We start from the raw sequence: 13,640 nt of genomic DNA on the forward strand, positions 1-13,640 counted from the left end.
TTCTGAACTCAGTGTATTCTTCCTGAAGAAGAATAGAACCCACTTCTAGCTAGAAATGGTAGGGTGATTCTTTAAGATTCTTCTTTAATACATTTTCCTTGATATCTGAATTTCATTTAATTTGATACCTTTCCTGCCTCTGTTATATGACCTTGAGCTCTGTCAGCTTTCCAGTTTTAAAAATATTATTAAATCAATATTACTATTGAAACTGGAAAGGGTGCTTCAGTCTACATGCTTATGACTCTACCCACCATCCCTATTCACTTTCCAAACCAAAACACCTCTCCCTGACCACTACTTCCCAATTTATACTGCATATGCTGTTTTATCCTATTAGAATATAAGCTCCCAGGGATTTTCTGCTTTTTGTATTAGTATCCCCACAGTAACAAAGTAAATAATGAATACTTATTCATTAATTCAATAGGGATTTTATCCAAGTCAATTTTTATTTATTCAGCCTAAAGCTTTTCTGGAGATACCCCTTCCCCGTTCCCCAAGTCTGTTTGGAATTTGTTGCTTACAAGTTCCCATTGTTCCAATCTGCTTCTAATTCCAAAATCAAAAAGTCAAAAGCCAGACCCTGGTTACATATGTAGCAGAGGTCAATTTTAATGAGTCCCCTAATCAATTTGATCAGAGTAAAGAGTATGGACATTTGTCAAAAAGGATATAATTTTCATGGAGCTAATTTCTTCTAGAGAGACATGTACCCATATCCTTTGCTTCAGAAACACAATGAACTTGAAGCATGTTATGGTCCCTTTAAGAAACTAGTCCTTTCAGATTGATTTATTCCTTTCTGATTCCCAATCCCTCCTAGTTGATGCATTATCAATTCAAGAAGCTAGGACAATTGATTTACAAATCCTGGTCAAAAGCACCCCTTTGAATTCCAATAGGAGATCTGGGCTTGTCCCAGTCCCCTCTTCCCCGGGATCTGAGTCAATTTGGGACTTCACCCACAGGCCCCTTTAGCTAAATCTCTCATAAAAAGGGGTACTCTGGAGTCCTCTCTTTACAGAAGTTCCAAACATGCCAGCTATGCCATGCTTGGCATCCCAAGGAGCCTCTGTCCACTGGAATACGGTTTCCAGTGCCCCTTCTCTTTACTCTCACCTATTTCCTTAACTAGACTAGACTTGAACCTTACTTCCAATGCTCATAATAAACCTCTTTTATTAATCTAGGTTTTCAGGTCTGTAAATTCCTTCACAGGGGACTTGCGTCACCACTAGATGTCATTTAACTCCTTCCCCTTGTACTGAATCCTGAGGGGTTGCAGGGGAGCTCCATTTGACTCCCTGAACCAAAACCTGCAACTAGAACTCAAGTAAACCCTAATTGCATTTAGGTACCCCAATTCTAAACTTCATCACTTGGTACTCAGTCATCTAATCATTAAGAAGCAACTCCAGTAATTGGGCTTCAATAAGATGAGTTTGAGAACCAGAGAACCAATTGTTAAATTTTCAGTGTGAGTATTTACATGCCAGAAATTAGCAAAAACTTAAAAATCAGAATTTGATTTATTGTTTTATTGATTGTCTAGAGTCAAGAAAGTGGTAGCATGGGGAAATGTTAGTAATGAAAATTAAACTTAAAAGTTCAATCATCCTTTTTTTTTTTCCTAGAGAGATGGATGTTATTCATTTGTTATCATATGCTTAGCACTAGATTCCCAAAGGGAACTTTCCAAATACCCTCTTTCTCAAAGGGACAGAGTGTGATCAATAGGAAGATACTTCATGTATATCATTAATATTATGCCAAGAGGGCCCAACAGAGATGAGCATTGCCACTCCTCTGTGATATTGCTTAATTGCTAAAATGGTACAAGACTAAGATGAATAAAAAATATTTGTTCAGCCTTTAATTCTTCTGGACCTATGTTATGCTTCCTGGATTTGTTCATATGTAACTGTGATTTGCAATTTATGAATTTCCTGTGGTAGAAGAAATAAAAGGCTGCCTTATGCCTATTAACCATATTATCCACTCTGTAACTGAAGGGGAAGGGGAACTGTTCCCTTTAAGATTTCACTCTGAGATTGTGTCCCCTTTTCTGATCTCAGAAATCAGAATCTCCCAGACTCCAAGGAGTCCAGACAGACCCCAAACCTTTCAGCATAAGACAAGCAATACTATTCAGGGGAAAATCAATTCCCATAGAAATTCTAAATTTTCATTCAATTGAGGAATCCTGGTCTGATTAGCTTGAGCTGACCCAGCTACCATCAAGATACCCAATATAACAACTTCCCTCAACTAAGGTATTTACAGATGGCCCATGCACTTTGCAAGGACCTTGCCTGCTGAACATTCTCAGTGCCAAAACTTTATTTCCAAATAGAACTTTGCCTCTAAAGAATACTGACTTTTATCCAACAATAAACTTTCATTTTGCAACAAATAATTCTGGAATAAGTGAATTCTTTCACTCTAAAACTGTGGCCAATTAAAAAAAGATATTTAACAACTCTCTTATTGCCACTAACCTCTTGACCACCAGGAATTGAGAACATTCAAACTGCATCATAACTTTGTGAGATTCTATTACCCATATATAGGGAAACACTAGATATGAGCCATCTCTTTGTGGTCAGCTCAATGTGCTTTGCATTATATATTTCTTTTTTTAATAGTACTTTTCTAATACATGCAAAGATAGTTTTCAATATTCACTTTTTCAAAACCTTGTATTCCAGATATTTTTCCCTTCTCCCTCTCTCTTCCTTCCCCAAAATAACAAGCAATCCATAGAGGTTAAAAATGTGTGGTTCTTCCAAACACATTTGCACATTCATCTGCATTACATATTTCACTGAAGTTTCATGGAGGGGAGGGATATAACAAAGAAAAATATTGACCATTCTGAGATCAGATTCCCAAGATTAACCTAGTTCACATGATCCAAGGACCTTGTTGCAAGCTGGGGTTAGGGAATGATTTTCTCATGCAATCATGATATTTCCTGCAAGGTCATATTATTTACAATGGACCAGTTTAAGTCATACAGAGAGTAGTACAAATTACTTTGACAGATGAAAGGGGATGAAAGGAACCTGATGCTAAACCTCCAAATTTCCCAAGCAAAGCCCTATCCTGAGGGAAGATAGCAGTGAGTAGAAGATATTCTTAGAGCTTGATAGCTCTAAGCCATTTCAATTCATCAAATGTTTTTAAAATATATATTAAATACACTATATTATATTTTGGAGTAAAAATACAGAAATTAGAGTCTTTGCTCTTAAATAATATTACATTATCCTTGGGAGGATAGAGCATGTACTAATGTGGAGACTAAGCAATTTTTTGGTTGGAGTAAATGTATGATAAAGGCAGGAATGTAGAATAGAATAAGAGAGCAAGAACAGAGATCAGTTCCTAATGGACCTTTAGGTCTTGCCCCAAATTTGATTTACATGGCACCTAAGGCACTGAAACTTGTTACCACAGTTTCACATAGATCTTTTACAGTTTTATTTTGAACTTACATGACTTCTGGTTGGCTGAGTTCTGATTTTGCATGAATGTCAATGCATGGGCATAAAATAATCTGTTTCAGACATATGAAGGAGGGATGCCATGAGTGCTACATTAAGAGAAGGAAATCCAAGGTAATTTGAGGACAAGAAAGAGTATCAACAATTGGGGGAGTCAAAGAGGCTTTGTGCAAATGCACAGAGGTGAGAGAAACAATAACAACTTCAATGAATAACTGGTATCCTAGACTAATGTCACAGTATGCATAAATAATGGTAATATAAAATAATGTTAAAAACAAAAATTGGAGCTAGATAGAAAAACCTTAAATACCAGGCTAAAGAGGTTTTTTGTAATTGTTTGTTTCTTTGTTTTTTTAATCTGTCTGTTTTGTTTTGATTTGATTTTTCTACATAATCACTGAGCCACTTGACCAGATCTATGTCTTAAGAAGATTATTTTAGCCATTGTTAGTGTTATGCCACAGTTCTCTTTTATTGTCCTGACTCAGTTTCCCTAATTATCTTGACTCAGTCCTGCCTCAGTTTCCCTGCTTTTCAATTCTTCAAAACCTCCCCTTCCTCTTTATCAGAATACTTGATAAGGATAAAAGATCTTATGTTTTAGAACAGGGGTCCTCAAACTACAGCCCACGGGCTAAATGAGGCCAGCTGAGGACTTTTATGCGGCCAGTCGGGTTATTGCAAAATCAGACTGGAAGTGACATTAGACCTAAACTTGTTTCCTTCAGAGGAAGCCAGGGCATTTGGGAGGGCCACCTGAGTGGTGACTTGTGTGCAGTGAAGGTCTGAAGCGGGAGAGAGAGTGAGGGAAACGGAGGCATCACAGCATAGAGGCAGTTTGGAGGAAGTTGGGCATTGCGGTCTATATATCTCTGTGCGGGCAAAATTATTGCTGGTATATTGTTTTTGTAGCACTGTATATATACATATATATATATATATTTGTATACATATATATAAACATATATATATTTTTGTATACATATATGTATACATATATATGTATATACATATACATATATATATATATATGTATGTATTTTACTAATAGCAATTTGGAATCCCTTAGAAATAATGATGTCAAGAAAAAGAAAAATTGACTTGGAGTGTAGGATATTCAAAGAACAATGGACTTATGATTATTTTTTCATGCAGTACAAGGAAAGAGCTGTATATCTGATATGCCAGAATATAGTGTCTGTGTTCAAAGAATATAATTGGCGTTGACACTATGAAACTCAACATAAAGATAAATATGATTGTTTGGTTGGAGAAGTGAGAAAAGATAAAATATTAAAAACTGAAAAATACATTGACAACTCAGCAAAATATTTTTGTGAAGAGAAGCAGCTAAATATTTCATCACTGCGAGCAAGTTTTCAAGTTGCCAAGCTAATAGCATGCACTGGCAGACCGTTCTTGGAGGGAGAATTTGTTAAAGAATGCCTTTTTTCTGTTGTCAAAGAGATGTGTCCAGAGAAGGCTGATTTATTTAGTACAGTGAGTCTTTCAAGAGCTACAATTATACGGTGGATTGAAGTAATAGGAGAGAATCTGCATCAGCATTTGCAAAACTCCAAAAAAATTTCATATTTTTCCTTGGTACTCGATGAAAGCAATGATGTTTGTGATTCTGCACAACTTCTAATTTTTATTTGTGGGATGAATGATTATTTTGAAGTTATAGAAGAGTTTGCTGCGCTGCAAAGCATCAAAGGAACAACTACAGGAGAGGATATCTATGAAAAGGTTTGCCAAACTATGAATGGTTTGGAGCTGGACTGGGCTAAACTAGCCAGCGTGACAATTGATGGTGCCCCTAGCATGGTGAGGTCTAAGAAAGGAGTAATTGCTTGCATTACCCAAGAGATGGACATACATAACCATTCTCATCCAATAGTCATATACTGCCTCATCCACCAACAAGTGCTATGTAGTAAATCACTGAAGTGGGACTCTGTTATGAAAATTGTGGTATCTTGTGTTAACTTCAGTAGCGCTAATGCAATAAATCACAGGCAATTTCAGGTATTTCTGTCTGAGCTAAATGTTGAGTATGAAGATGTTCTATATCACACAAAAGTCCATTGGCTGAGTCGAGGGAGAGTTTTGAAACGTTTCTATGACTTACTTCCACAGATTACAAATTTTCTGCTTTCAAAAACCAAAGAAGTACCAGAGCTCAATGATGCAGAATGGAAATGGCACCTTGCCTTTCTGACAGATGTAACAGAGCTACTTAACAATTTCAATATGCAACTTCAAGGAAAGGGGAAGCTCATCTGTGATATGCAATCACATATCAAAGCATTTGAAGTAAAATTAGGCCTCCTCATCAAACAAGTGAAGGAGGAAAACTTCTGCCATCTCGCCACAACTCAATATCTGTTAGCAGAAAAGCCACTGATTGTACTCCCAAATAAAACATGTGTGGATTCATTGGAAAAATTGCAAAAGGAGTTCCAATTTAGATTCATCTCCATGAACAGGACATATAGCTTTTCCGTAACCCGTTTTCTATTGACACTGAAAATGTGGATACAATTTACCAAATGGAACTGGCTGAACTGCAGAATTGTGGCTCTCTGAAAGACACATTCAAGTCAAGAAACCTTCATAATTTCTATGCATCTCTCCCCTCTGAGACATATCTTCATCTCAGGAACCGTGCATTCAAAATGGCAACTATCTTTGGCAGCACTTTTATATCTGTGAACAGACTTTTTTCTAGAATGAAACATTTGAAATCTCCAACCAGATCAAGACTAACAGATGCACACTTGCATCACTTGTTATGACTAGCAGTGACAAATATGGAACCAGACATTGACCATCTCATTAGCCAAAAGCAGGCCCTTAGTTCCCATTGAAATACTGATAAGTTTGTTGATTTAACTGTACTTCATTTTAAATATTGTATTTGTTCCCATTTTGTTTCTTCATTTCAAAATAAGATATATGCAGCGTGCATAGGAATTTGTTCATAGTTTTTGTTTTTACTATAATCTGCCCTTCCAACAGTCTGAGGGACAGTGAACTGGCCCCCTATTTAAAAGTTTGAGGACCACTGTTTTAGAATATCAGAATGCTTGCTGTTATTGGGCTTATATCTCAAAGAAATACTGAGGAGGGGAAAGGGACCTGTATGTGCCAAAATGTTTCTGGCAGCTCTTTTTGTAGTAGCTAGAAACTGGAAGATGAATGGATGTCCATTAATTGGAGAATGGTTGGGTAAATTATGGTATATGAGGGTTATGGAATATTATTGCTCTGTGAGAAATGACCAGTAGGAGGAATACAGAGAGGCTTGGAGAGACTTACATCAACTGATGCTGAGTGAAATGAATAGAACCAGAAGATCTCTGTACACTTCAATGTTGTATGAAGATGTATTCTGATGGAAGTGGAAATCTTCAACATAAAGAAGATCCAACTCACTTCCAGTTGATCAATGATGGACAGAAATAACTACACCCAGAGAAGAAACACTGGGAAGTAAATTTAAATTGTTAGCACTACTGTCTATCTATCCAGGTTACTTATACCCTCGGAATCTAATACTTAATGTGCAACAAGAAAATGGCATTTACACACATATATTGTATCTGGGTTATATTGTAACATATGTAAAATGTATGGGATTGCCTGTCATCGGGAGTGGAGGGAGGGGGGGATAATTTGGAAAAATGAATACAAGGGATAATATTATAAAATGCATATATACTGTGGAAAAATTCTAAATAAAATTAAAAAAAAAAAAGAATATCAGAATGCCTTTCCCCATCCCAAGCTATTGGAATGTCAGATACTGTCTTATCAAGATGCCTCTTCCCATGTCCAGGGTACCTCCCCCTGATTATGTCATCCCATCTCGGTGGCTCACCCTACCCTGTCAGAGTTCTGTTTCTGCTCTCAGCTCCCTGACTCTGCCCCTGCCTCAGTCTACCTTCTGCATCTGAGCCACGTGTATATATGTCATTGAGAACTCTGATTGTTTGCTGGATTCTTGGAGAAGCTAGTCTCATTCAGCCCTGGGACCAAACCATGGATTCATTTGGTCTCAGTAAATCTCTCTCATTTAATGAATTATTAAATACTCTCTAATCTCTAGCTTGCTCAGTTTCTCCAGTATTACAGTTAGGAGGTTGAATTATAGGAAAAAGACATAAATAACATAATAGAATGTGTTAAAAGAAAACTCAGTCATCATTTAGTCTTACTTCTTTTCACTTATTTTCAGTCCTGTCTGCATCTTCATGACTACATTTTGGGTTTTCTTGGTAGAGATACTGTAGTGGTTTCCCATTTCCTGCTCAATTACATTTTACAGACGAGAATTTGAAACAAACAGGGTTATGTCACTTGTCCAGTGTCACATAGCTAGTTAGTATCTGAGGTCACACAGTTCTTTTTCCAGGAAGTTGAAGGTCTCAGTTTGAAATATTTACACTGACCCAGACAGTCAAAGACTGACAACAAAGAAATAGTGCTGTGAGGCAGTTAAAAGCTTGGAGTCAAGTAATTGAATCATAAACACATCAAGAATGAACTCATCATAAGGGAGGATAGCAAGGGTAATAGATGGTCAGAGGGACAGGATCAAGACAGCTACTTCATCTCCTTGGATCAAAATGGAAGATTTGATTTGTTCTGTTTTGCTCAGAAGGCAAAACTATTGGAAATGGATAAAATTTTTGAAGGGACAAGTTTTAGCTTAATGTAAAGAAAACTTCCTACCATCAGAGTTAACCAAAACAACAACCACAACAGTGAAAACCCAAACATTCCTGTGAAAGTAATAAGTTCATCATTATAAAAGTTCTTCAAAGAGAGGTTGGATGACCACTTCTCAGCCATATTATAGAACAGGAGCTCTCAAAAATTTTATTTTAGGAAATTTTTACATGCTTAAAAGGAATCTCAAAAAGTTTTTGCTTATAAGGGTTATATATTTAACATGCTAGAAATTAAAGCATTTCAGTATTATTATAAAAATAGTTTTGACCTCATAGATCCCCTGGATAAAGCCCAAGAAATCTCCAAGGATTCCTGGATCATATTTTTGATTTTTGATACCTATTTAAGGTAAGTAGAGCAGAGGATAGTTAGGTTACTCAATCGATAGCCTAGAGTCAGATAAACTCTTCATCCTGAGTTCATATTGGATATGAGCCTTCAAGGAAGTTTAGGGGCAAAGTCGCTGAACTGTGTGCCTGGTTCCATGGTGTTATTCTGTGCATATTTTAGTACTTTTATTTGGAGGAAAATTGAGCTGGACAAAGAAATAGCAAAAAATAAAAAATAAAAAACAAAACACTCCAGTGTCTTTGCCCAGAAAATTCAAAATTATTTCATGGAGAATCAGACACAACTGAATAAACACAAAAGCAAGGGATACAAATTTAATGGGTTATACTCTAGTCAGAGACAATTAGGGAGTGAGAGATTTTCTGAGCACAACAATTACACAAAGTTTTTTTTTTTTTTTTTTTTTTTTTTAAATGATAGTTCATACCCTCTGCACATTCCTTGGCACATAGTAGGGACTTAATAAATGCTTATGACATGACTCAGAAAGGTTTCATTCTACTAGAAGAGAGGGAGGGAGATGTATAAGGTAAACATAAATATGGAATTTCCCAAAAGTATTCATGCAACTTTAAGTTTTACTAAGCTTTTTAGAATATTCTGTATAATAAAAGATGAAGTGTCATTGACGGTAGAGCAGAAATCTCAATACATTGCTCAAATATAATCAAAAAAGAGATGGCTAGATAAGTCTGGGTTCAGCTTAGTTGCAAGCGTGATTTGAATTGAGTTACACTGAACTGAATTGAGCTGAAAAGCCCCAAAAGAATGTATTTAGTATATGGGTCATAGCCTCTGAAAATTTTATATGGAAGGATATGAACAAGAATCACATGGGATGAGAAAACATCAATGGATTATGAGCTATACTGTTGGGAGAGAGAAACCATATTAAGAAGATCATAGATCAATTCAAGTATTAAAATACTAGCATGGTATATTGGACATAAGACTTTAAGGAGGGTTAGGGGCAAAGTTGCTGAACTGTGTAACTTGCTCCACAGGTGTTACTCCATGCATATTCTATTACCTATGTTTGGAAGCAAATCTAAGCTTAGAAAATAGAATATAGAAAAGAAGTGGGTGTGCTCTAGAAGAATAAAACCATATAGCAGAAATGAATGTTACCAGTGCTAGATTAGCCTCTTAGATATTATCAATGACTTGGATTAAGGCTTATATGGAATACTTGGTAAATGTGTTTGTGAATTTGCATATTGCCTATAAGATTCACAAACCTACTGTAAGAAAAATATCATTTAACAAGATCTTAAATCACCCTTTTTTAAGACAAATTCACATAAGGGTAAGGAAAGACCTCAATATGTAATATTGATCTATAAGACAAGATCTGAGGCCTAATACAGGCTGCCTGGGGAGCAATGCCTCTTTTGCCTAATCATTCTTGCAATAGAGATGCTAAATTCAGTTGTTTCTGCTATCAAGAAATCTAAGTGCCCTATAGACTTTTATGCCTTGGACAAAAGCCCTGATAGCCCTACCTAATTCACAGGATAGTTCAAAATTCAGCTATGACTCTGACACACTAAAATGAACATTGCAGAAATAGAAAAAGAAGTTCCTCAAGTCCCTTTTGTTTATTCAAATTAAGTTGAATTCTTCATATCTGTATAGGTTGTACATGCCCTCCAAGTCAAATAGAAGCTCATTAAGGACAGGGGCTGTTCGATTATATTTCTTGGTGTCTCCTAGCATGGAGCATCATATCTTGATTGAACTAAATGAATTGAATCACACCAATATTTATTTTTCTAAGCTATGAAATGGGGATCCCATTCTCACACAAAGTTTATGACAATAACAATAATAAGAAAATAGTCAGGTTTTCCTGACTCCAGACATTCTAACAATGCAAGTATAGCCTTTAAGAGCTGTAAGACACAAAGCTGCATAAATACAAGATCAGTGAGGGGTGAAGGAATAAAAGGGAAGGAGAAAAAACAAATTGTATTTCATTTTAAAAAGCAAAATTGAATTTAAAATAAATAAGTGCAAGTTGTCACTGTTTATCTGTAAAGAGATAATGCTCTGTGGAACTATTTATTTAGGGCCAGAATATAACATGACTCTTCAAGGACCTAAGAACTCAGTCAACTCTCTCTCTCTCTCTCTTTTTTTTTTTTTAAACTCTTCTGAGTGCCTAACACAGACCACCAATGGTGTAATTTAAGATAACTGAAGGAGTTAGTAAGATTATAATTGTAAAGTGCTTAATTCAATGCCTGGTACATAATAAGTGTGATATGCATATTATAATTATTATCATATATGTATAAATATATAAAATTATATTCAAAATTTGTGATCTTGTAAAAGTTACTTCTGGACTTCAATTTCCTCATCCATAAAATAAGAGGGTTGGATATAATGATATGTAAAGTGCTCTTTAGCTCTAAATTCCTAGGATATTCTTTCCAGCATGATCCTTCCCAATCCTTCCAGGGTTGCCTTATAGCATAAATTAGCTTTACAAAGTTATTAAAGTAATTTCCCCATGAGTCTTCTTGAAGGAGAAAGAGAATGGGACAAAAACTTAAAACCATCCCAGCTCTGATATTCCATGACTATAAGACTTTAGGCAAATTACTTCTTGTGTCTGAATATAAGTATTCTAATCTGTAAAATAATCCTGGACTAAGTTAACTCCCAGTGTTGTATCAGGTTTTAATGAGATGACATATTGGAGAGCACTTTGTAATCCATAAAATGCTTTACAAACATAGTTTACTATTATGGTTGTGGTTGTCGTAGTTATATATGGAGCTTGTTCCTATCATTAGACTGGGCACTTGTTAATGTCTGGGACCATGAGACCTCTGCAGCTCCAAACACAAGATGAATTCTTGATTGGTTAACTTCCCCTGGCTATCTAAATCAATTCTATGACAACCCAATTGAATTAATATTATCAATAATTATCCTAGGGCTAGGCTAGTATCTGAAGAACACTCAGCACCCCTTCAGCACTGCCCAAAGCCTATAAGTGACCCTCTTCACAGCCTCCTTCACTTCCTTGTTACGCAGGGTATAGATGATAGGGTTGAGGAAGGGGGTGAGCAGGGCATATATCAGGGCAATAAGCTTGTCTGAGCCCTCTGCCCGACCCCCAGGAGGTCCTACATAAACAGCAAAGGCGGAGCCATAGAATAAGGCCACTACTATCATATGGGAGGAACAAGTAGAAAAAGCCTTAGCCCTGCTAGCAGCTGTAGGCAATCTCAGTACAGCCCTCAGGATGCCTCCATACAGCAGTAAGATCAAGACAAAATTACACCCAGTAGCTACACCAATCACAGCCCCATGGACATGTGCATGCCAAGCAGTGCCCACACATGCCAGCCGCATGAGCGGTGCAAGGTCACAGAAGTAATGAGAAATCTCCATATGGCAAAAGGGCAGGGAGGCTGTGAGGCAAGCAGGGACCAGAGCTGCAGAGAAGCCAGCTACCCAAGAAGCAACTGCTAGCCAGACCCGCACCCGACCACCCATGAGATTGTGATAGTGGAGAGGGCGACAAATAGCAAAGTAACGATCAAGGGCCATGACACCCAGAAGGTAACATTCAGTCATACCCAATGAGTGGAAAACATACAATTGGATGAAGCAGATAGTGGGAGAAACAGGTGAGGGTCCATGTAGTACAGTGTACAGAAGTGTGGGCACCGTGGTGCTGATGTACCAGAGTTCCAGGAAGGACAAGATGCTGATAAAGAAATACATGGGAGTGCCCAGAGCAGAGTCAGCCTGGACTAGGATGATGATGAACAGGTTACCAGCTAAGGTGAGGAGGTATATGGATAGGACACCTAGGAAGGCAAGAGGTTGCAGGAACTGAGTAGGAGTGAAGCCAATCAGGACAAAGTTCTGGACCCAGCTTTGATTAGTGCAATCCATCGTTCCCAGTACTGGGGTTAAAGAAGGGGAAAAGGAAGGTCAGAAAGTGAAGTAGTTTAGCAGAAAAGGTACTAGATATTAGGTGAAATTCTCCTAGATCCAGACTTGTTATATATATATTAGGGGACTATGACCAAGTTATTTTAGGATTTTTTGAAACTCATTTTCCCTTTCTCTGTTTCAATACATCTAATCAAAAGATCATTTTCCCCCTTCCACTGTTATATATATTTTGAGCTTTCTATGTCATAAGAAATGCCATGATGAATTTCTGTAGCAAAAATAAACAAATAAAAGAGAAAGTAAATAAATGAATGGATACATAACTAAATATTTTACTAGTCTTTCCTTTGGTGATGAAACTACAAACTTAACCAGATTGTTTTTCAGATAAAAAAGACACAATCTGTTTATACTTGAATCATTTATAACTTTTTAAAACCTGTCAGACTTTGTGCTCTACTGGCACAGGCTTCAGGAACTCAGTTCCTCCACACCCTGATGAGCAGGACTTTTATACTTGTAAATAAAAATCTTGATCTTAAGTGTGCAGAGTGTTCTTTAAATAACTTGGAAATGACAATAGCTTTCCTGTTATATGCAGCCCTTGAAAAAATATTTTCTGGGCAACAACCTTGAAGCCATGGGCAAAATTATTCCTATCACCATTAGATAACGATAGAAATTAAGGTTCATGGATTCATGTTCAAAGTCACAAAGGTAGTATTAAGAGTCAGAACTTGAATCTAGAACTTGAATTCACATTTTCTGGTATCAAGTCCAATGGGCTTCCCACTCCTTGACAGTCAGGCAGGATTCTAGCACCTTGAGCCAAAGTCATTGCCCAACCCATTCCTTACCATGAAAAGATTTTTAAAAAAATAATCATCAATTTCACACACACACACACACACACACACACACACACACACACACACACACACACATACTGCCCCTAATTCCTGAATTCCTTAAGTTCTTATAGAAAATATCCTCTTGCTTTTTGAAAGGAATGACTTCTTCCCTTCCAGGAATCCCTTATCTATTCAATATAAAGGGGGAAATTGTTTTACCCTTTTCAGAGACAGAAAGGCTCAATCATTAAGTTGTCCTTTGGGGGCACAG

At 36.9% G+C, this 13,640-nt stretch overlaps 2 protein-coding genes and 1 long non-coding RNA gene across 10 annotated transcripts in view; all 3 read right to left on the reverse strand.

Moving 5' to 3' along the window:
- The window catches only part of LOC141539447 (olfactory receptor 6N1), a 248,797-nt gene that overhangs the window by 82,110 nt on the left and 153,047 nt on the right, over window positions 1-13,640 (reverse strand). The window lies entirely within an intron of this gene.
- Window positions 1-13,640, reverse strand: part of LOC141539450 (uncharacterized) — a 93,364-nt gene that overhangs the window by 30,085 nt on the left and 49,639 nt on the right. The gene's annotated exons all lie outside the window — the stretch shown is intronic.
- LOC141541387 (olfactory receptor 6N1-like) lies at window positions 11,028-13,346 on the reverse strand. Its single transcript, XM_074265526.1, has one exon. The coding sequence runs from the start codon at window positions 12,513-12,515 to the stop codon at window positions 11,571-11,573; it is 945 nt and encodes a 314-aa protein (XP_074121627.1). The 5' UTR covers window positions 12,516-13,346; the 3' UTR covers window positions 11,028-11,570.

Source organism: Sminthopsis crassicaudata, chromosome 4, assembly GCF_048593235.1.
Source record: "Sminthopsis crassicaudata isolate SCR6 chromosome 4, ASM4859323v1, whole genome shotgun sequence".
Classification (NCBI taxonomy): domain Eukaryota; kingdom Metazoa; phylum Chordata; class Mammalia; order Dasyuromorphia; family Dasyuridae; genus Sminthopsis; species Sminthopsis crassicaudata.

Coding starts and splice junctions, on each gene's coding strand:
- LOC141541387 (XM_074265526.1), bottom strand. CDS start 12,515: ATGGATTGCACTAATCAAAGCTGGGTCCAGAACTTTGTCCTGATTGGC.